Source organism: Anomaloglossus baeobatrachus, chromosome 2, assembly GCF_048569485.1.
Source record: "Anomaloglossus baeobatrachus isolate aAnoBae1 chromosome 2, aAnoBae1.hap1, whole genome shotgun sequence".
Taxonomy (NCBI): Eukaryota; Metazoa; Chordata; class Amphibia; order Anura; family Aromobatidae; genus Anomaloglossus; species Anomaloglossus baeobatrachus.
Window position 1 is genome coordinate 566448451 of NC_134354.1, and position 22526 is coordinate 566470976.

General features: G+C 46.1%; 1 protein-coding gene across 2 annotated transcripts in view; it reads left to right on the forward strand.

Annotated features, from left to right (window-relative positions):
• Positions 1-10633, forward strand: part of STK24 (serine/threonine kinase 24) — a 92404-nt gene extending 81771 nt beyond the window's left edge. For both annotated transcript variants that reach the window (XM_075336724.1, XM_075336725.1), the window contains one exon: positions 9689-10633. In XM_075336724.1, the coding sequence (XP_075192839.1) occupies positions 9689-9725 (37 nt within the window). In that variant the 3' untranslated portion in view covers positions 9726-10633. The remainder of the gene's footprint in view (positions 1-9688) is intronic.
• The last annotated feature ends 11893 nt before the right edge of the window (positions 10634-22526 follow it).

Consider the following 22526-nt stretch of genomic DNA (forward strand, 5'->3'; position numbering starts at 1 on the left):
CGGTGACGTCAGTCAGGTAAGATGCGGGCACAGCTGGAGGTAACCACGGCCCTCCACTTGTAACTGCAGGTGACTTCATTAAACTCAGTGACTTCACCTGAGGTGAGGTCGCTGACCTTGAGATCACCTGAGGTCAGGTTAGCTGCAGTCAAAGGTGGAGGGCCGTGGGAACCTCCAACTGTGCTCGCAACTTACCTGAGTGACGTCATTGCTGATCACTGCTCAGTCTATGCCTGAATTCTGCAGCGTGCAGTCATGTACCATAATCATGCGCTGTGCCTTCAGTAATGTAACAGAGCTGAAATCGTCGTGGGACCTAGTTTCAATTACGTTAAACCTAAAGGGGTGTGTTCGGGGTTAATAAAATGGTGAAAGAGGGTGCTATTTTATCTTTTGTTTCAAATACAGGATTTTTCTGGTGTTTGTGTTTTTACTTTCACTTACAGATTAGTAATGGGTGGGGTCTCAAACACCTCCCAATACTAATCTAGGGCTTAGTGGCAGCTGTGAGCTACGCTTTAACCCCTTATTACCTCAATTGCCAGCTCACCAGGGTAATCGGTAAGAGCCGGGTAAAGTTCCGGGATTATCTCATCTAATGGATGCGACAATTCTGGGTGGCTGCAGGCAGCTATATTTAGGCGGGCCCCCAATAACCATGGGTCTCTCCAGCCTGAGAATACCAGCCCCAAGCTGTCGTACCTTTATCATGGCTGGGTATCAAAATTGGGGTGACCGCACACCGGTTTTCTAAAATTATTTAATTAAAAAAAAAAAAAACCTGCATGTGATGTTCCATTTATTTTGATACACAGACAAGATAAGCGCACGGCTGGGGGCTGCAGCTTGTAGCCGTAGGCGTTAGATCTGTGCCTGGTATTGTAATAGGGTGGGACCCTATGCCAAATATTTTATTTTTTTTACCACAATAGACGCACATGGTATCTGTGAATGTAAGTAGTTAGGTGACATGCTGAAACTCAGGGTGAGGACGCCTGTGACTGCAACCAATCACAGACGACAGTGGGCGGGGAAAGCCGTGCATACGCAATGAAGGTAATGAGCGGCCCTGGACCAATTCTGGGCTGGAACATGTGGGGGTTTAACTCGCTAGACCCGCCGGTCCTGGCTATCTGCGAGTCCACCCATCACTACAACACCCCAAATAATGTTGATATATTTGGTATCCCCTAATGGGGGTTTTCGCAGGCACGAATATTGCTTTAAAGGTAATCTGTCAGTAGGACTTCACACCACAACCTATTTCTATGCAGATATAGCTCTTTCAAAGATAATTCCAGCAATACTGTTACATGACCAGTCCCTACCTCCATTAATGATAAATCATCATTTGAATTGATATGCAAATGAGAATGTAGATCTAAAGCCTCTGTCACTCCAGCTCTATTCCCTGTCCAGCACAGTCTTCTCCTGCTTGGTTTATGGTTCCTTAGCCTCTAAGCTGTGTGACTACGGGTAGCCAGTGAATCAGGAGGTACTGCTTGAATGGTCTGTGAAAGAGCTACTGTACATGTCTATATAAATATTTTGGGGAGTGAAATCTTCAAGACCTAGTCCCTTTTTAATAGTCCCCCTTTTTTTTTTTTTTTTAAATTTAATTTTGTGATTTGCTTTTGTTGAAAAATATTTTTTTATTGCAGTCAGAATATGGACCATGAAACATGGATGTGTGACTCTGACCTTACTTAGCCGTGCTCGACCCTGATTTGCACATGCTTTTAGTAAACTTGGACTTCTGTGAGTTCTACTGATATCGGAGAACCTGAACATATGCTAATCACAGCAGAGCACAGCTCAATAAAGGAAAGGGGGACATTGTGAAATCTATCAGAAGGTTTTTAGTTTGTAATCTGACTGCAGCATGAAGCAGGGACGGAGACCCTGATTCCAGTGATCTTAGTTTACTAGGTGCAGAAGTTGATGTTCACAATTTTTTCTGTTGTAGATCTAGCAGAGCTCAGTTGTTAAGGTGTGTATAATCCTGCCACACCACAGCTTTCTCTGTACGTTGTATGGTGACAGAGCGCTGCTAATACTGGGTCGTGGTTGGGTTAGGAGGCACAAAGCCAGTTCTGTAGTGATAATCTCCTGCTGATAAAACACTGATAGTATTGAAACATCAAAATACAGCCCAGTAAATGACACATCACTGTTATCAGGGTCTCTGTGTCTACATTATATTGTTCTCAGATTACATACAGTTGTGTTCAAAATAATAGCAGTTTGTATAAAAACATGAGTTAAGCCCAAAATCTTTAACCGTTTTTATTTCCATGCATTGGGAACATTGCACACTGCTTTCAAAATCAAAACATGCAGTGAAATGGAAATGTGTATAAGCTTTAACTAGTTTAAAGAAAATATCAAAAAATGACCATTGGGCTTTTCAGAAGAATAACCGTGTCTGCATTACATACTCAAAATCTGTCCTCTTTTTTTTTTTATTGAGAACTTTGCATTCTTGTGAATCATGATCCTTATATTTAGTTGTATAACCACAGGTTTTTAGAACTGCTTCACATCTATATTACATAGTCAACCAACTTCTGGCACCCGTTAACTCGTATTCCAGCCCAGGATGCAGTGACTACATCCCACAATTTATTTGCATTTGTTGGCTTTGCCTCAGAGATTGCATTTTTGTCACCCCACAAGTGTTCTATTGGATTAAGGTCCGGGCATTGGGCTGGCCACTCCATAACCTCCATTTTGTTGGCCTGGAATCAAGATTTTGCTTGTTTACTGGTGTGTTTAGGGTCATTTGTCAACATGAGATCTTCAAGTATTTTGATATATGCAAACTGGTCCATGATCCCTGGTACGCAATAAATAAGCCTGGCACCATAGTAAGAGAAACCTGTCCATATCACGATGCTTGCACCACCATGCTTCACGGTCTTCAGAGTATACTGTGGCTTGGATTTGGAGTTTGTGGGGTCGTCTGACGAACTGTCTGTGGCACTTGTAAACAAAATTGTTCTTTTTGGGTCCATCAGTCTACAAAATGTTTCTCCATTTCTCCGTAGGCCAGTTGATGATGTATTCTTTGGCAAATTGTATCCGCTTCAGTATGTTGTGTTTTTTTTTTTTTGTTTTTTTTTTTTTTTGTTTTAACAGTGGGACTTTGCAGGGTCTTCTTACTAATAGATTATCTTAACACCGGTGTCTTCTAATTGACACAGTACTCAGGTAACTGGAGACCCTTTGATCATCCTGGAGCTGATCATTGACTGAGCCTTTGCCATTCTGGCTATTCTTGCATCCATTGGAATGGTCGTCTTCCATTTTCCTCCACGTCTCTCTGTTTTTGCTTTTCATTTTAAGGCGTTGGAGATCATTTTAGCTGAGCAGCCGATCATTGTCTCCACTTCTTTATAAGTTTTACCCTCTCCAATCATCTTTTCTTTGTCGCTCCATTGGGAGACCCAGACAATTGGGTGTATAGCTTCTGCCTCCGGAGGCCACACAAAGTATTACACTTTAAAAAGTGTAACCCCTCCCCTCTGCCTATACACCCTCCCGTGCATCATGGGCTCATCAGTTTTTATGCTTTGTGTTGAAGGAGGCTGACACTCACACAATGCTCCACATTTTAGTCAGCAGCAGCTGCTGATTATATCGGATGGAAGAAAAGAGGGCCCTAACAGGGCCCCCGGCATGCTCCCTTCTCACCCCACTAAGTCGGCGGTGTTGTTAAGGTTGAGGTACCCATTGCGGGTACACAGGCCGGAGCCACATGCCGTTTTCCTTCCCCATCCCTTAGGGGCTCTGGGGAAGTGGGATCCTATCCGGTCATCCAGACACTGGGACCGGCCTCCCTCCGCAGCCCCTGTGGGATTCTGCCGGACAGGAGACGGAGTATCATCAGGGACAGGGCCCTGCATCTACAGGTACTCTGTGTCCCCTTGGGGACGGTGCATAGAGCACCTTGACCTCAGACGCTGCAGCGACTGCGGTGATTGGTATGACGCCGGGACTAACGCGCCGACCGCGCCTGCTTGCCGGCCGCGGTTTTAACTTTAGTCCCCGGCTTTTGCGGCCTAGTGCCTTACACTCCCGCCCCCGGCCCTGTCAGTCAGGGGGAAGAGCGGGACGGCCGGTCTAACGCCGACAGTGAGAGCTGGAGCACACTTGGCTGTCCTCCGCCCCCCTCACTAAGCACTCTACGGCACAGATCCCCGCACAGGTACTCGGTGTCCCCTTGGGGACGGTGCATGGAACCTTGGCCTCAGATTTGGCAGCGACTGCGGGGTTGGTACGGGACTACCGCGCCGACCGCGCCTGCCTGCCGGCCGCGGTGTTTAACTTTAGCCCCCGGCTTTTGCGGCCTAGTGCCTAAAACTCCCACCCCCGGACCTGCCAGTCAGGGGGAAGGGCGGGACGGTCGGGCTGACGCCGACAGTGAGGGCCGGAGCACACTGGGCTGTCCTCCGCCCCCCTCACTAATCACTCTACGACACTGATCCCCGACAAGGTACTCAGTGTCCCCTTGGGGACGGTGTAGGGAGCACCTTAGCCTCAGACTTGGCAGCGCCTGCGGGGTTAGTACAGACTACCGCGCCGACCGCGCCTGCTTGCCGACCGCGTTTTTTAACTCTAGCCCCCGGCTTTTGCGGCCTAGCGCCTTAAACTCCCGCCCCCGGCCCTGCCAGTCAGGGGGAAGGGCGGGACGGTCAGTCTGAGGCCGACAGTGAGGGCTGGAGCACACTCGGCTGTCCTCCGCCCCCCTCACGTTTTACTCGGGGCACCAGATTCCCGCACTTTTGGGGTTACGCCCACGGCTCCCCCCTCCACTGTAAACGCCGACAGCCATGTTTTTAAGCAGCACACACTGCTTGAGCGGTCGGTACGCCAGGGGGCTTCTTCTCGGTGCTGGGCCCCCTAGAGTGCTGAACTGTATATATAGATATATAATGTTTGTATGCATTTTCACAGTTCGACTATACATATGTATCCCTCAGTGATCACTGTGAGCATTGCTCTGGCCATGTGGCACTCGCTCAGCCGGAGCCGGGGGCACTGGTTGAGCTCCGCCGGCGTCCCCTGTCCAGGCGGCAGGGACAGAGTTGCAGCTTTTGCTGAGAAACTCTGAGTCATTTTCACTATCCATGGCTCAGGCTATGGACAAATGGACTGCTAAGATACTAGGAGCTTGCAGTCCAGACCAGCCCCTTACACAGGCCCCGGGCACTGCGGGATCGCCCCCAGGCCTCTCTCGGTCTGCGACGAAGCGTGCTCCTTGGGTGGCCTCTAGTTATTACGTGGTGGACTCCGGCACGAACCGCAGTCACAGACCGGCTAAGCGGCCTTGCTTAGAATCTTTCCCGACTTCATCAAGGGTCTCAGCTTGAGGACTCTATAGAGGACGAGGCGGAGGTCGCAACCCAGGACTCTGTCCGGACGTGGCTCTCAAGGCTTCAGAGATGCTGTCCAGAAGCACAGGGCTTTCCCGGACAAGCGTTTTTACTAAACGCCTTATAACACACGTTGTCCCTTCCCCTCTAACGTTGTTAAGGGTTGGGCTCAGTGTCCCAAGGTGCCCCTCCAGTCTCTTGACTGGCGGCTAGATCAGTAGTAGCAGTGGCTGACGGTTCAACGCTCAAGAATGCCACGGACAGGCAGAGCTCCTAATGAGATCCATCTATGAAGCCATAGGCGCGTCCGTTGCCCCAGCCTTTGCAGCAGTGTGGGCACTCCAGGCTATCTCAGCTGCTCGGTCTGAGATTAATGCGGTCATACTCTGCTCCGCAATTAGCGTCTTTGACGTCTCAGGCGTCGGTATTTTCATCCTCCGCCGTGCATGCTGTCCTGGACTCGGCTAGCCGTACAGCGGTAGCATCCGCCACTCCGGTGGCAGTCCGCAGGGCCATGTGGCTACGCGAATGGAAGGCAGATTCTGCTTCCAAGAAGCTCTTGTCCGGTTTGTTTTTTTCTGGCGACCGATTGTTTGGTGAACAATTGGATGAAACGATTGAGCAGTCCAAAGGAAAGGTCTCGTGCTTACCCAGCCCAAACCAAAGAGACCTCAGCATCCTCAGCTAGGTCCCAATCCTCATCGTCCAAAGGCCACAGAAGAGCCAGAGAACCTCTTCTGCATGGCGGTCCAGGTCAGGGGAGCGGTCCCCACATGTCCAAGACCGATGGATGAGACATTCTGTCTTACGGTTACAGGATAGAGCTCAGTTCTCGTCCTCCGACTCGCTTCTTCAGAGCATCTCCGCCCCCCGAGCGAGCCGATGCACGTTTTCAGGCGGTGAACACTCCGACGGCAGGAGGAGTTGCGATCCCCGTTCCCCTTCAAGAACGTAGTCGCGGTTTTTACTCCAGCTTGTTCGTGGTACCAAGATAGGACGGATCACTCCGCCCCGTTCTGGACTTCACACTGCTCAACAGACAGAGAACCTGACGGTTCCGGATGGAATCTCTCCGCTTGTCATCGCCTCGATGGCCCAAGGAGACTTCCTAGCATCAATCGACATCAGGGATGCTTATCTCCATGTGCCGATTGCACCAGAGCATCAACGCTTCTTGCGTTTCGCCATCAGGTCGAGTCTTCACAAAAGTCTTGGCAACAGTGGTGCCGGCCCTACACTCTCATGCCTCGTGATGGAGTTTCATACTCTCTCAGCAATAGTGAAGCTTCCGCTGCATAAACAGCGCTCACTACAGACAGGGGTGCACTCTCTCCTTCGGACCCAGTCACACCCCTTAAGGCGCCTCACACACTTCCTAAGGAAGATGGTGGCAGCAATGGAGGCAGTTCCCTTGCGCAGATTCGTCTGCGTCCGCTTCTATCGGACACCGCAAATGGGACAGGAGGTCGACGTCCCTAAACAAGAACGCCTCTATTTCCCTTGTAAATCTTTCCGGCCCCAGCCGGGGCTGTGGTCACGACGGACGCGAGTCTGTCAGGGTGGGGAGCGGTCTTCCTCCGCCACAGGACTCAGGGAACCTGGACTCCGACAGAGTCTTCCCTTCAGATCAATGTTCTGGAGATAAGGGCAGTGTCTCTAGCCCTAAAGGCGTTCCAGCGGTGGCTGGAAGGCAGGCAGATCCGAAGTCAGTCGAACAACGCCACGGCAGTTGCGTACATCAACCACCAGGGCGGCACACGCAGTCGTCAAGCCTTCCGAGAAGTTCGGCGGACTCTGCTTTGGGCGGAAGCCACAGCCTCCGCCACCTCCGCAGTTCACATCCCGGGCGTAGAAAACTGAGAAGCAGATTTCTCAGTCGCCAGGGCATGGAACCAGGGGAATGGTCTCTTCACCCGGACGTGTTTCTAGAGATCTGTTGCCGCTGGGGAACACCGGACGTCGATCTAATGGCGTCTCGGCACAACAACAAAGTCCCGGCATTCATGGCTCGGTCCAAGGATCACAGAGCTCGGGCGGCAGGCATGTTAGTTCAGGACTGGTCGCAGTTTCGACTTATGTATTTCCTCCTCTGGCTCTACTGCCCAGAGGGTTACGCAAGATCAGGTCAGACTACCGCCGCACCATCCTCGTCGCTCCAGACTAGCCGAGGAGATCGTGGTACCCGGATCTGTGGCACCTCACGGTGGGTCAACCGTAGGCACTCCCAGACCGACCAGACTTGCTGTCTCAAGGGCCTTTTTTCCATCTGAATACTGCGGCCCTCATCCTGATGGTGTGGCCATTGAGCCCTGGCCCCTAGCATCATCAGGGTTATCTCAAGATGTCATCGCCACCATGAGACAGCCAAGGAAACAACGTCCGCCGAGATTTAGCCCAGGACTTGGAGGATCTTCTTATCCTGGTGCTCTGATCAGGGTTTTACTCCCTGGCCGTTTGCCTTGTCCACTTTTCCTTCTTTCTTTCACTTCAATCCGGAATGGACAAGGGCTTGTCTCGGCTCTCTCAAGGGACAAGTATCGGCGCTTCCGTGTTTTTTCAAAAGCGTCTAGCCAGGCTTCCGCAGGTCCGCACGTTCCTGCAGGGGGGTTGACCACATAGTCCCATATTACGAGCGTCCGTTCGCACCCTGGGATCTTAACAGGGTGCTGACGACTCTTCAGAAGCCATCTTTCGAGCCGATGCGGGAGGTCTCTCTATCTCGCCCTTCGCAGAAGGTGGCCTTCCTAGTGGCAGTCACATCACTCAGGAGAGTGTCTGAGCTAGCAGCGCTATCATGCAGAGCCCCCTTACTGGTGTTTCACCAGGATAAGGGGTTCTGCGTCCGGTCCCGGACTTTCTCCCTAAGGTATCCCCGTTTCATCTCAAGCAGGATATCTTCTTACCCTTGGGCCCTCATCCAGTTCACCAATGTGAAAAGAATTTGCATTTATTAGATCTGGTGAGAGCACTCCGGCTCTACATTTCTCGCACGGCGCCCCGGCGCCGGTCGGATGCGCTCTTTGTCCTCGTCGCGGGCCAGAGTAAGGGATTTCAGGTTTTCAAGTCAACCTTGGCTCCGTGGATCAAGGAACCGATTCTTCAAGCCTACCGTTCTTGTGGGCTTCCAATTCCTGCAGGGCTGTAAGCCCATTCTACCAGAGCCGTAGATGCTTCCTGGGCATTGCGACACCAGGCTACGGCTCAGCAGGTGTGTCAGGCGGCTACCTGGTCGAGTCTGCACACTTTCACGAAAAACTATCAGGTACATGCCTCTGCTTCGGCAGATGCCAGCCTAGGTAGGCGATTCCTTCAGGCGGCAGTTGCCCACCTATAAGAGGGGGCCGTTTTCGGCTCTTTTTATCGAGGTATTCTTTTACCCACCCAGGGATTGCTTTTGGACATCCCAATTGTCTGGGTCTCCCAATGGAGCGACAAAGAAGGGAATTTTGTTTACTTACCGTAAATTCCTTTTCTTCTAGCTCCTATTGGGAGACCCAGCACCCGCCCCTGTTCCCTTCGGGCTGTTGTTCTTTGTGTACACATGTTGTTCATGTTGAATTGTTCTTTTGGTTCATGGTTTCAGTTCTCCGAACATCCTTCGGATTAAATTTACCTTAGACCAACTTATAAGTTTCCTCCTTCCTGCTTTGGCACCAAAACTGATGAGCCCGTGATGCACGGGAGGGTGTATAGGCAGAGGGGAGGGGTTACACTTTTTAAAGTGTAATACTTTGTGTGGCCTCCGGAGGCAGAAACTATACACCCAATTGTCTGGGTCTCCCAATAGGAGCTAGAAGAAAAGGAATTTACGGTAAGTAAACAAAATTCCCTTCTTTAATCAAAGTACGCTGTTCTTCTAAACAATGTCTCAAAAGACCCATATTTCTCAGGCTTTCAAGGAAAAATGCATGTACAACATGGGATGGCTTAACCCTAAAATAATGGCCTCCTGATTCACCCCTGTCTCTTCACAGAATGATTGACCTCACTAAGTAACTCCTCACTGCTATTCTTTTGAACACCCACTTTCAATTAATTATTCAAATACACACACTCAAAAACCTGCAGATCATGAATGCCGAGTCTGGGGGTTTTCTAAGAATCTACTGCATCAACTAGTAAATTGTATGACGTGGTAATATAATTTATACTGTAATCATATTGGACTGCTATTATTTTGGACACCACAGTAGTAAAAAAAATTAATGTGTATTTACATGATTTATCATCTTATACCAGTCTAACTATGTAAAAGAAACTCATTTTCTCCCTTTTTTAATTACTTCCCCCCCCCCCCTCATTTTTCCTTCCAGATACTCTGTAAATGGAGAAGATTCTTCAAAACACTGAAGTTGCAGAAGTTGGACAGAGTCTCTCCCTCCATCAGTTTTTCTATAGCGTCAAAGAATATGGATGTAGCTTTAATGATCAGTGACTCCACTGAACACTCACTAAAAGCTAGGATTTTTATGATTTTATTTTTTGTAATCATAGTGCAGATATGACATGTAATAAGTACTGTGATAAAGAAAATGAAACTCTTTTGAATACTCAGGTATCTCGCTCTTAGCTGGCAGCTCCTCTGGGAGGTGGCATAAAAGCTGCACTGAGGTTATGTGTACAGAGATGTATGTATATAGCATCATTTTTACAGAAATTCCCGGAGCATGCCCAGAGCCTCTGGTGTTTGTGTCTTCAGGAGTTCACTTCTGTAGATAATGTTCCTGGATGACTTATTTAAAGACTGCTTAAATTTTACCCCAATGTTACCTGTATATAGTACATGACATGGCAGGTGAAGTTGTTTTCTACTTCTATTACTTTGAGAGGTAAATGCTACATGAAGCCAATGTATTTCTCTACAGATTTTGCATTGTAAAAATTACAGTATTGCTAATGTTTGCTGAAGCTTTGAATGTACATTTGATATAAAAAGACTAAAGCTGGGTACTGTCAGGTCTTGTTATGGTTGTATTTTTTTTACTTAATATTCTATCTACTTCAGCTCCTCACGATTAGTCTTACGTTAGGACTCACTTCAGTATTTTTCTGGGTTTTTTTCCATTCTCATATTTTTGCTGTATGGATGTATACCCGTAGAGTGAAGAAGGAAAGTCTTTTGTTTAGGGACATGGTTTGCTTTTTCCCTTTGCTGGTATCCATTCCTACCATTATTAAAGCAACACCGGAACGGTTTTGGTTATTTTTGTGTTAATCCACCGCTGGCTAGGAGCTTTAAATCTAAGCCACATCTTATACTCTCCTCTCATTGTCTTCATCTGTTTTCACCGACTCTCCCGTCTGTGTCAGGAAGTTTGTGACCTGCTGGCAGCTCCAGTGTTTCATAGAACAAGCCCGATGGCACTCTTCAATGCTTCTCTATGAGAACATCATTCTGGCCTAATTCTTGCTCTTATAGACTTGCACTGAGCTCTTGTGATGCAACTTCTGACTTCCAGCTTGTGTTTATAACTAGTGATGAGCGAGCACTACATTGCTCAGGCGTTCAGTACTAGTAACGAGCAGTTGGACAGGCTCAACTCAGGTGCCAAGTATAATGGAAGTCAATGGGAAACTTAAGCAATTTTACATAAAAATGCTCGTTTCCCATTGACTTCCATTATACATGGTACCCAAGTTGAGCTCGTCTGACTGCTCATTACGAGTACCAAGCATGGTAGTGCATGTGTATCACTATTTATAACAAGAACATTAATAATAAGTCAGATCCATTTCCAAAAGATCCAACTAGGGCTGAGCTATTCATTTTCTCGAGGGGCCACGCATGAGAAACTGTTGCCTATTGCAGGAGGCCAAACCAATAAGCTTTACTATTTGTTTACCGGCTGAACCAAAGATTTCTCAACTACAACTAACACTGGGCCAGTAGTGGAGAAGCATTACTGGTGCAGGGGGAGGTAATTGCGCAATTTATTATTTTCTTGCAGCACAATCCAATTAAGACAAAAATGTTTATGGAAAACTCCTTTTTTTTTAAAGGGATTTTAAACTAGATGGTTCACAATTAAATAACACTAGACTTGCATAGTTGGTTTCCAGGTTCTGACCTGTAATGGCCATCGCTGGGTTAAAATAATAAAATCTGATGTTACTCGTGCTTCCTGGATCCAACGCTGAATGTCTGCCACTTTTTTGGTCTTTAATAGATGCAACCAGTAAACTAAGTACCCACCACCCCTGCAGACAATCACTGAGCTTCGTGATTGGCTGCAGTGGAGAAGTGCTCTTTAGAGTTGGGACATCACTACTGTAACCAATGAATACCTATAACAGAAATATCTTTCAATAAAATAACACTTGGTATACTTGCCTATATCTGTGGCATTTCAACAGCTCTGATCCCTCTGTTCCCTCCAGTCTTGTGGCAATGTCTGGTGTTACATTTTATACAGTGGGTAAAAATAAAAATGTTGTCATAAATGGTAGAAAAGCAGAAGAAAAACAATACAATATTCATGATATAGGTGAAACAAGCTTATAATATTCAGTCTCTGATGATAAACTTTGGATGGGATCCCATTACAGAGTCAGAAATTAGGTAAGACTTCGAAGAAAGCTGCAGTGTAGGGAATAAGAGAATAAAATGGGACAAGACCACAATGAGTACTGCTTACTAACAGTATCTGTTTCATATTAAAAAAGTATATAAGCTGTGTGTGCAAAGAGTTAATGAGGCCCCTTTACACACTGAGACTTTCTAGCGATCCCACCAGCGATCCCAACCTGACCGGGATCGCTACAAAGTCTCTGGTGAGTCGCTGGTGAGCTGTCAAACAGGCAAACCTGGAAAATGACGCAACAGCGATACGGACCTGCAGAACGACCTAGCTAGTCATTGGGGACGTTGTAAAGCAGCTTTTTGAAAGGGAAGTCGCTAACGAAGTCGCTGTAAAGTCCCCTTTACACACTGAGACTTTCTAGCGATCATGCTGCACAGCGGGAAACAAAGGACCAAAGAATGGTCCTGAGAGATGTGTAGTGATCAGCAACCTCACAGCAGGGGCCAGGTCGCAGATGTGTTTCACACACTGCAATGTCGCTGGGGAGGTCGCTATTACGTCACAAAACCGGTGACGTTACAGCGATGTCGTTTGCGATGTTGCAGTGTGTAAAGCCTAATGCAGTGAGAGTGTTCCATAGAAGATAGTGTGCGAAATGCAGTATATTGTGCAGGGGAACAAAACAACAATTTATAGAACATTCAAACATACCACATGTGTTTTAATTATCACTGTCGTCACGATGATGGAGCGCTGTGTGCAGACCACGGTGTCCACCGCTGGTGTAATGGGTGCTAACAGGTTGTGAAGGAGCACAGTGAGATAAGAGGAAGGGGCAGGTGCAGAGCGCCTCAGCCAAGAGCGCAGCGGAACCTGCTCAGTGATGGCTGCTTGTGATTGGCTCGTTGAAAGGTGATGATATCCTGACGTGTGAGCGGGGGCGTTGCCGGCTGTATGGGGATCTCAGGACAGCAGCTGTGCTGTGAAACAAGAAGCGCAGCATCTAGAGCATCTCGCATTCTTTGCCTATGCTGCATGCTGCTCACAAGACTGTTAGGCACAGAATGCTCATTGAAGCTGTCACACACGATTCTTCCATATGCCTAACATTTTAACTGGGATAAAAGTTATCTATCTAATCTCATGTTTACATGTTTCCTAGCTCTGTTGGACTTCGCTGATTAATCTATACCCAGTCCTAGGTACATGGACATGTCAGAAGGCTGAATATGGGGTACTTTGTGAAAGGCTCATACGGTTATCCAACAACTATTATTCTTTGTAATATTAAGCCATATGCATAGAATGGAAACTTGGATGCATTTCAATGCTGTCTGTATTTTATATTCACTGGTATTACTTTCTATTGGGCAAAAAATTGATCTATTTTTTCCCCCCAATAGCAAATTTTAGCAATAAATACAAATACTAATGCATCTGAATTTCTAGCACTGTTCATGGATTTTAATGGTCATATGCCATCCATCTGTAAAACAGATGAAAGAAGCTAATTCTGCATGTTTTCTAAAAAAACGTGTGGGGGGGGGAGCAAACAGCCATGTAAATAACCGTATTTTATATTAGTATCCTATTTCAAGCTGCAAGACTGAAGAATTACAGATTACAACATGTTGATCTGACACAGGTTTGTGATAGACTCATTGATTTCTATTTCTTTTGATAGTTGCTGTGATTGACTTGGTGCTGTTACAGAATATAGATTATGCAGTTATTATGGTTTGTGTGTAATTTCTGCCATTTTGCTGCCTAAGATCCTAGATCTGCCATCCTTGAAGGAATGATTCCTTTATGAATTCTGCAAACATCTGCTTCTACAAGCTAAAGCCAATGGGCAAGAGAATGAATCAATAAATAAAAATATGTTTACATATGAATGCTTAAACACAAAGTTGCAGTAAAGTCCCATACCCAATAGAGATTTGCAAACATACACTACTCACAAAAACTTTGGGCTATTTTGTTTTTTGGGTGAAATCTAATATATAAAGCTGAATGTGTATGTGTGTATGTCCGGGATTGGCATCCGCACCGTCGCAGCTACAGCCACAAAATTTTGCACACTCACACTTCTGGACCCCAAGAGCGTCATAGGCTATGTTTTGAAGGGAAATTTTAACCCCGCTCTTTAGTTATTCGCCAAAAAACCTGCCTCCATTAAAGCTCAGAGCCACAGTGCAGCCAGAACTTCAGAAGAATGCGCAGCCACGCCCTTATGGAATGTTTGCGTGTCACAATGCAGCCAGGGTAAGAGACAGACATAGACAGGGTAAGAGACAGACACTAAGAGACAGACACAGAAAGAGACAGGCTGACAGGGAAAGAGAGAGACGGGTTAAGAGACAGACACAGACAGAGACACAGGGAAACAGACACAGTAAAGAGAGGTAAAGAGACAGACAGGTAAAGAGACAGACACCGGGAAATAGGGAAAGAGACAGACAGGGAAAGTGACAGATATAGACGGACAGAAAACGAGATTGAGACAGATGGAGAAAGAGACAGAGGCAGTCAGAGACAGACAGGGAAACAGACAGACAAAGAGATATATAGAGAGAGACAGAGATATATACAGAGGGGGAGACACATTATAATTACATTTCTATCTATTTGTTTTGTGGTTTTTGTGTGCAGAATACATTTTTGTTAATACATTCTATATTGTGAACAGCAGTTATTAACCCCGGGGAAGCTGGGTAGTACAGCTAGTCTAATCTAAATGTAAAAATAACGCATGCTACAGTGATATTTTATCATGATAGTAGGGCATTTAAGTAGAAGCACGCAATGGTAATTTCCTCTTCTCAAATAACAATTTATTGAAACAAAGGCCAACATCAGAGGTGGACAATTTCTCTCCCCCCCCCTCCCCCCGCAAAAAGAAAAGAAATCAATGTCTCAATAACTTGTCATGTGACTTTGAGCATCATTTACAGCTTTACGACAATGTCTCATGCTGTTCACAAGTGGAGTTATTGTCTCTTCAGGAATGGCATCCCACTCTTCTTGAAGGGTGGGCCTCATGACATTGAGGTTCTGGGATATAGAGTTACAGGCCTCTAGATGGCAACTCAGCTTGTCCCATAGTTTTTCCATGGTATTTAGGTCTGGAGAAAGTGCAGGCCACTCCATTTGCGGTATTCCAGTCTCCAGCAGCCTAATGATGTGACCTTGATGAGCTGGACCATTGTCATTCATGAAGATGGTATTAGACCTGTGTTGCTCATGCAGAAGCACAATGACTGGATTAATTTTATTCAAGTAGTAGGAGTTTGTCAATATACCATTCACAAAGCGTAGGGTAGTTTTGTATTGACTAGAAACACCTGCCCACACTGTAATATCACCACCACTAAAGGCTCGTCTGGTGACAACAGTGGCTGATGCTTTGCACTTTCCTTCACGTCTCCGACATTGTCGGCAACCATCACTTCTGCTCAGCATTTCATGTCCAGTGTACATGCTCCATGGCCCATGCAAGACGATGACACCTGTGTCTGGTGCTGTTGTCAGGTACCCTTGCAGTTCGTTTAGCACGCAGACCACACTGTTGTAAATTGTTTTCAATGGACTGATGTGACACTTGGGTGTCTTTTGACTTCACTTCAATGTGTCTGCAGTAGTGGGGCATTAATCATCTGGTTCCTAATGGAATCAATGTGGGATGTGGCCAAAGGATATCCACTAATGATGGGTAAGCACTAAAATGCTCGTTACTTGATTTAAGCTGGTGAGACGCTGGAATTAACTCAACACAGTCAGCCATAAACATTAGCATTTTTAGTGGGAAGGAGGTCAAGGTTTTTTGTTTTTTTTTTTTGTTTTGTCACACTATATCCAAGAACATTATTTTATCCCCCTATGAGAGCCATTCAGACACTGTGAATGGCTCTCTTGGGTGCCTGCACACATCATGCAGTAAAGCAAGCCTCTGCATTGTGGTTGTCTCACAGACGAAATATAAGAGCACCTGCGATACTAAGGAAGAACCCTAGCACCCCAATTCCCGATCGAGTAATGAGCATGGCTGAGCATGATGGCTCATTACTTTGTCACTCTTCCAGTCTCTCTGTATGTCTGTTGCAACCTGCTGATTAACACTATAAGCTCACCAATTCCGTCTAAGAACATCCTTCCTGAAGCCTCGCAATGGGGAGGTACTGTTGATAAATTGTTAGGTGTCATCTTGGTCTCATGATGTCAAAATACCAACAGCATGATGAGGAGGACTGTTTAAATACCAAGCCTAATTGAACCCCAACATTTTTCACATCTGGTGTGAATTTTACAATTAAGCTCCTTGTTAGTGAAAAGCAAGTTGTGTAAAAAGTACTGAGCATGTGTATTCAAAAGTTGAGGTCACATTTCACCTGAAAAAGTTAGTGCATTTTAGGATCATCCTGAAATTTCACCCGAAAGCCAAATATCCCAAACCTTTTGTGAGTAGTGTATAAAACAAATATTTTATTTATTCTAAGCTGAACTCCTGCCATATTTACTATACCTTCAGCATATGGTTCTTAGGCAACCTGATCAAAATCAATACTAACTGTAATAGGATGACTGCCTTCACAAAGGTGCATATACTATTTGTGCCTTTGCATCAGAAGAGTTGCTTTTGTGTGAAACCTTACAGTATAAGTTAAAGAGCTGTCACTTGCTCAAAAAAAGTGAGTTAAAACACCTTGTAAAAAATCCCTGTTCTCCCTGGATTATATTGCTTCTAGTCCATTTTGCACTGTATTGCGCAATATGTTAAATCTCTGCTTGTTGTGCAAGTGGGTGTTTCTTCAGAATCTCGGGATGTGCACTTTCAACCCCATTTCAGATGTTTCTAGCAGTCTCCGACACTATAAAGTTGTGATTGACAGTATATTTGAGAGGTAAAAGCACGCACACCCCAGAGAAGACTCTGAAGAAACACCCAATTGTCCAACAAGCAGAAACTTCACATACTGCTGTCCAAAAGCATCACGTTTCCAGTACGTGTGGCATTCAGTTTCATACGTACTAGACATGTTCACACGTATGTATACTCGTTAAAATATCTGTTGATCTTCACACCTCTGTAGTTTCCCAGGACAGTTTGTCCAGTTGATCTTCACACTTCCGTGTTTTCACACGGACCGTGTGTGCCTGTGCTCCACAAGGAGACGTGTACATTTTATACCATTAGCACGAATTAAAAGGGCTAATATAAATCTATGCGTCCGTGAAAAACAAAGCATATGGATAACATCAATGTGTCACATACCGGAAATTAAATGCATTCAAGAAATTAAAGATTTTTGTGTGTTAGATTATATAGCTATTTAGCCAAATAATGAAATGAAAAAAAAATACATTTATTTAATTTTTTTTTATAACCAGCTAAGGCCCGTTTCACACATCTGGCATTTTGCCGGATTTGGCACACTCCAGTACAGTGTAAATACTGTACAATGGCATCGCGGCAAGATCCGGTCACATGTGGCCGGAGGTTGCCGTGATGCCATTGTACAGTATTACACTGTACTGGAGTGTGCCAGATCTAGTAATCCATCGAAATGCTAGATGTGTGAAACAGGCTTATATTATCAGGCTGGGAAGGTCCATGGTAATTGGGATGTTCCCAGGCATAAAAATAGCAGCTCACAGCTGTCCCGGAAGTGGCAGACTACATTAGATGCACCAATTCTGGTGCTTCACTTTGGCTCTTCCCAATTGCCTTGTTGCTTTGGCAATTGGGGGTTGATGTCAGCTGAGAATTGTCCAAAACAGCAGCTGGGATCAAGCCCTGGTGTTCATAATACAGAAGTGTCCATCAGACACCCGCATTACTAACCCAAGAAGTAAAAATGAATAAAAACTTTTATTTAAAAAAAAAAAACCCAAAAACACACTCTCCCTTAACAAATCTATTAAAAAAAAAAAAAAAAGAGAATGCAGGTCCGACAGTTCGGGGAATTTGACATAGTCCACACCTTAAAACCTAAAAAGAGAGAAATAAATAGAGACTGTCCCTCGTTCACCAATTAGAAAGCAAAGTTCTCACACAGGAGCACAGTGCAGCGCATTCAAAGACCACCAAAGCCTATGAAGCATTGTTCTGACACTAAAGGCTTTGAGCAGCAGCCACTGATATGTGGTGACGTCAGTAATGTCACTGCTCATGAGAATCACTGTCATGGAGAGCGCATCATCACCTGGAGCATCTGAGCGGTGACATTACTGATGTCACTCTACGGGTCCCAGTAACTGTGAAGCAGAGTGCAGTGTTATCTGGGATTGGCTGCTGGTCAAAGCCTATAGAATATCCCAACGATGTTCCATAGCCTTTATTTTACTCTTTTTATGGTTTCCATTTGTGGACTATATCGAACCTGCTTTTTTTTTTATAAATTGGTAAACCAGGGAGTGTTCTTTAAAGTATTGGGTTTTTTTTGTTTTTTTTTTACTGGCTTAGTAATGGGAGTGTCTGATAGACACTTCTCTATTACTAACATCAGGGTTTGGTGCTAGCTGTGTTTTTGTGAAAATCACATCTAACATCAACCACAAAAGCCATTACCCCAATTGCCAACGCACCATGGTAATCGGGAAGAGCTGTGGTGAAGTGCCAGAATCTAATGTGATGTGTCACTTTTGGGGCAGCTGCGGGCTGCTATTTTTAGGCCGTCTTATGCTACTTATCAAAAATGGGGGGGAACCCCATGTCACTTTTTTTTTTTTATTTGGTTAAATAGCTGTACAATCTATGTATAAACACCTTTTACACATCCGAGCTATCAATTTCAGTGTCATGCGCTTTTTTCAGCTACATCTCACATGGATGGTTACACAGATGGAGAAAATGGATTCTGCAACAAGTGCAGTTTTTTTTTTTATGTGCACATGTGAAAAGGGCCTAATGGAGTGACAAATGGAAGAGTAGTAATAGGTAAGGAGATGGGGCGCTGCCCTGTGAATGGATAGGATACACCATTTAGCAAATTTTACCTTTTTGAGGTCAACATGTTAATAATAAAACTGATTTTCAGCTTCTGGACAGAGTCAAAAAAGTTTTCTGATTTATTAAACTGTGTCCTTCAATAAATGTAAAATTTGCTAAAGGGTGCACCCGATACCTTCACAGGGTAACGCATCATCACCTGGCCTATTGCTACATCCATTGTTAACCCGTTAATGTTCTAAATGCTTATTCTCCTGGTGCCGCCTCCCAGCTCCTAAGGGAATGATATCCAACATTCCCTACTTTCCATAGTGCCACCAAGATCGTATCTTTCTTATACATGGATAAGAGTGACAGAAGCAAGGGCGCGCAGAAATTTTTACAAGTTATTTTTCACAATTTTTGAGCAAATGAGATGGCCCCTCTGTAATGAAACTATGGTGTTATCATATGTAACCATTTAAATAAGAAATGTGATTGGTTTATTACGAAAAAAACATTTTCCAGTAATATTTGCTGCATTCCGCAATAGGTATGCTGTGTATTAAGTACAGTATAGTACAGCCCTTGGTCTATGTGCACCTGTGACAGTATAGATTTCTTTGAGCCTTAGGACAGCAGGTGGAAGTGCTGTCTAAGCAATCAAAATTTACCAGTCCCCTCAGGGTTTTTATGACAGGTGCAGAAAATGTTTTTTTGCCTAATTTTTCAATATATGTTTGAGTAGAGGAATGTAGAGCTGCACCAGTTAGTCATAGCAGTAGAGGTTGCCTGGGAGTACTTTATTTTACTTTATTTTTTTTTTCTCTCAACAATTGATGCTGCAGAGACCTACATCCCATCAGGTTCATTTTTAACTAATATGAGCATATTGTAAAATGTTCTTGCTCCATAGACAAATCCTTTAATACAGTGCCTTGCGAAAGTATTCGGCTCTCTTGAATTTTTCAATCTTTTCCCACATTTCAGGCTTCAAACATAAAGATAAAAATTTTAATGTTCTGAAGAATCAACAAGTGGGACACAATTGTGAAATTGAAAAAGATTTACTTATTTTCAGTTATTTTAAAAAAAAAAAAAAAAAAAAAGTGGGGTGTGCAATATTATTCGTTCCCTTTACTTTCAGTGCAGCAAACTCACTCCAGAAGTTCATTGAGGATCTCTGAATGATTCAATGTTGTCCTAAATCACTGATGATAAATCTAAGCCACCTGTGTGTAATCAAGTGTCCATAAAAATGCACCTGCTATGTGTACACGTTGCGTTTTTTCTTTATCGTTCCTTTGGGAGACCCAGACCTTGGGTGTTTAGCTTCTGCCTCCGGAGGACACACAAAGTACTACACTTAAAAGTGTAGCTCCTCCCTCTGAGCTTATACCCCCCTGGTGAACCAGTCCCAGCCAGTTTATCACTGTGTTCAGGAGGCATACATCCACACATGCATTCTCATGATTTTTTCCATTATGAAATGAGATTGAAGAAGTGCGGGTCCACGTCTGGACCCACGGCATGTTCCTTCTCACCCCACTGTGTTGGTGGTGTTGTAAGGTTGATTCCAAGGCTGGAGCCTTACATGCCGTGCTCCTTCACCATCCCTCCTGGGCTCTGGCTTGAAGTGGGAGCCAGCGCGGTCTCCATGCCTGGCAGGAGACCGGTCTCCATCCGCAGCCCTTTAGGATCCTGCTGGATCGGAGCACTCATCCCCAGGGACCTGGCCCTGCGTCTCATAAACGTCTCAGGTACTTAGCTGCTATGTTGGGGGTCCCTGTGCTTTATTGTATGGGGAGAGTGTGCTTACTGTATTTATATTGGCATTTCTGGCGGGTTCTCTAGCTGTCGCCCGAGAACCGCGCCGATGGTGCCTGCGCGTCGGCCTCGCCGCTCAAATTTAGGCCCCGGCTTTGCCTAGGCCTAGTTTCTGTTCACTGTCCTCGCATGTCACTCATGCAGAGGGACAGGCTCGGCTCCTCCCGGCGGCCGTCCTGCACAGGGGAGGGACACTCCCCACTGCTGTGCGTGTCTCCTCCCCTGTAGGTCTCTATAGCCCTCCAGATCCTGCTCTCCTACAGGAACGCCCCAAGTCCCGCCCCCTCTCTTCGCTCCGGCGGCCATTTTCTCAGACAGGGTTCACTCTGCGCTGGCCTGCACTCTGCTGAGGTGCTGTGCATTGGGGGTCCGGGCTTCGGGATCTGGAGGGCACACAACACCGCTGCCAGCGGTCTGGTAAGCCACAACCGGTCTCTGGTTGTGGACCTCTGTATATACTCTGGGGTTCATTCGCTTGTAGAAGCTGTCCCCACTCCAGCAGCATGTCTCACACGAGGAGCAAGGCTCCAAAGCTTTATACTGTATGCGCTGCATGTAAGCTCCTGCTGCCTGAACCGAGCACCTATCCACATTGTGATGTCTGCTCTAACTTGGCGGTGCCACAGCCTGGAGTCTCACCCCCAGTGGTCTCTCAGGCTGATCCTGCACCTGTGGCTGAACCCCCGGCTTGGGTAGAATCCTTTTCTAGGTCTCTCTCCCAGTCTTTTGCTGAGTCCATGGGACTTCTGTGAAGGACTTTGTTGAATATGCATCAGCCCCCTTCACAGGGTGCCTCTACTGCTAAGGGTCCCTTAGGATCTCTATCATCTGACCTCCGTCCACCGGAGCTCACAGAGGATTCATCATCAGGGCCCAGACCCCGTCCTCCTAAGAGGAGACGCAGGGTTTCCTCTCCCTCCTCATCCCGTGGCTCTGATTCAAGAGCTGACTCGCAGGATGAGGAGGATGCCTTTACAGGGGGCTCGGAGGCTAACTCCATGTACCCCATTGATCTTTCTGAGGGTGACTCAGATCTTAGTGACTTGATTGCTTCCATTAATTCTGTACTGGATCTCAATCCGCCAGTATCGGAGGAGCAACCCTCTCTGGCAGAAAAGCACCAGTTTACCTCGCCTAAGAGAGTAAAGAGTGTGTTCTTTAACCACTCCAGTTTTCAGGCCGCTGTGACCAAACCCAGGGCCTGTCCTGACAAACGCTTCCCAAAGCGTGGTTCTGATGACCGTTTTCCCTTTCCACCTGAGGTGGTCAAGGAGTGGGCTCATTCCCCAAAGGTAGACCCTCCGGTGTCTAGGCTCTCAGCCCGGACCGTTGTGTCGGTGGCTGATGGCACCTCCCTTAAGGATTCCACTGACCGTCAGATTGACCTTCTGGCCAAATCCATGTATGAAGCGGCGGGGCCCGCGTTTTCCCCAACTTTTGCAGCAGTGTGGGCTCTCAAAGCCATCTCTGCTTCTCTAGAGGAGATGCATTCCCTCACCAGGGAATCTATGCCCGAGATGGTTGCCTTAACTTCTCAAGCTTCAGCTTTTTCATCTTATGCCATGTCTGCCATGCTGGAGGCTTCTCACCGCACTGCGGTGGCTTCGGCTAATTCCCTCGTTATCCGCAGGATCTTGTGGCTTCGAGAGTGGAAGGCAGATGCTTCTTCTAAGAAATACCTTGCTGGGCTCCCTTTTGCTGGGTCCCGGCTGTTTGGAGAACAGCTGGATGAAATTATTAAAGAAGCTACTGGCGGGAAGAGTACTTCCATGCAACAAACCAAAACCAGGAAACCTGCCCAGGGTAGGAATCAGTCGAGGTTTCGCTCCTTTCGTTCCTCTAAGCCCTCCGCTTCGTCCGCTAACTCAGCCAAGG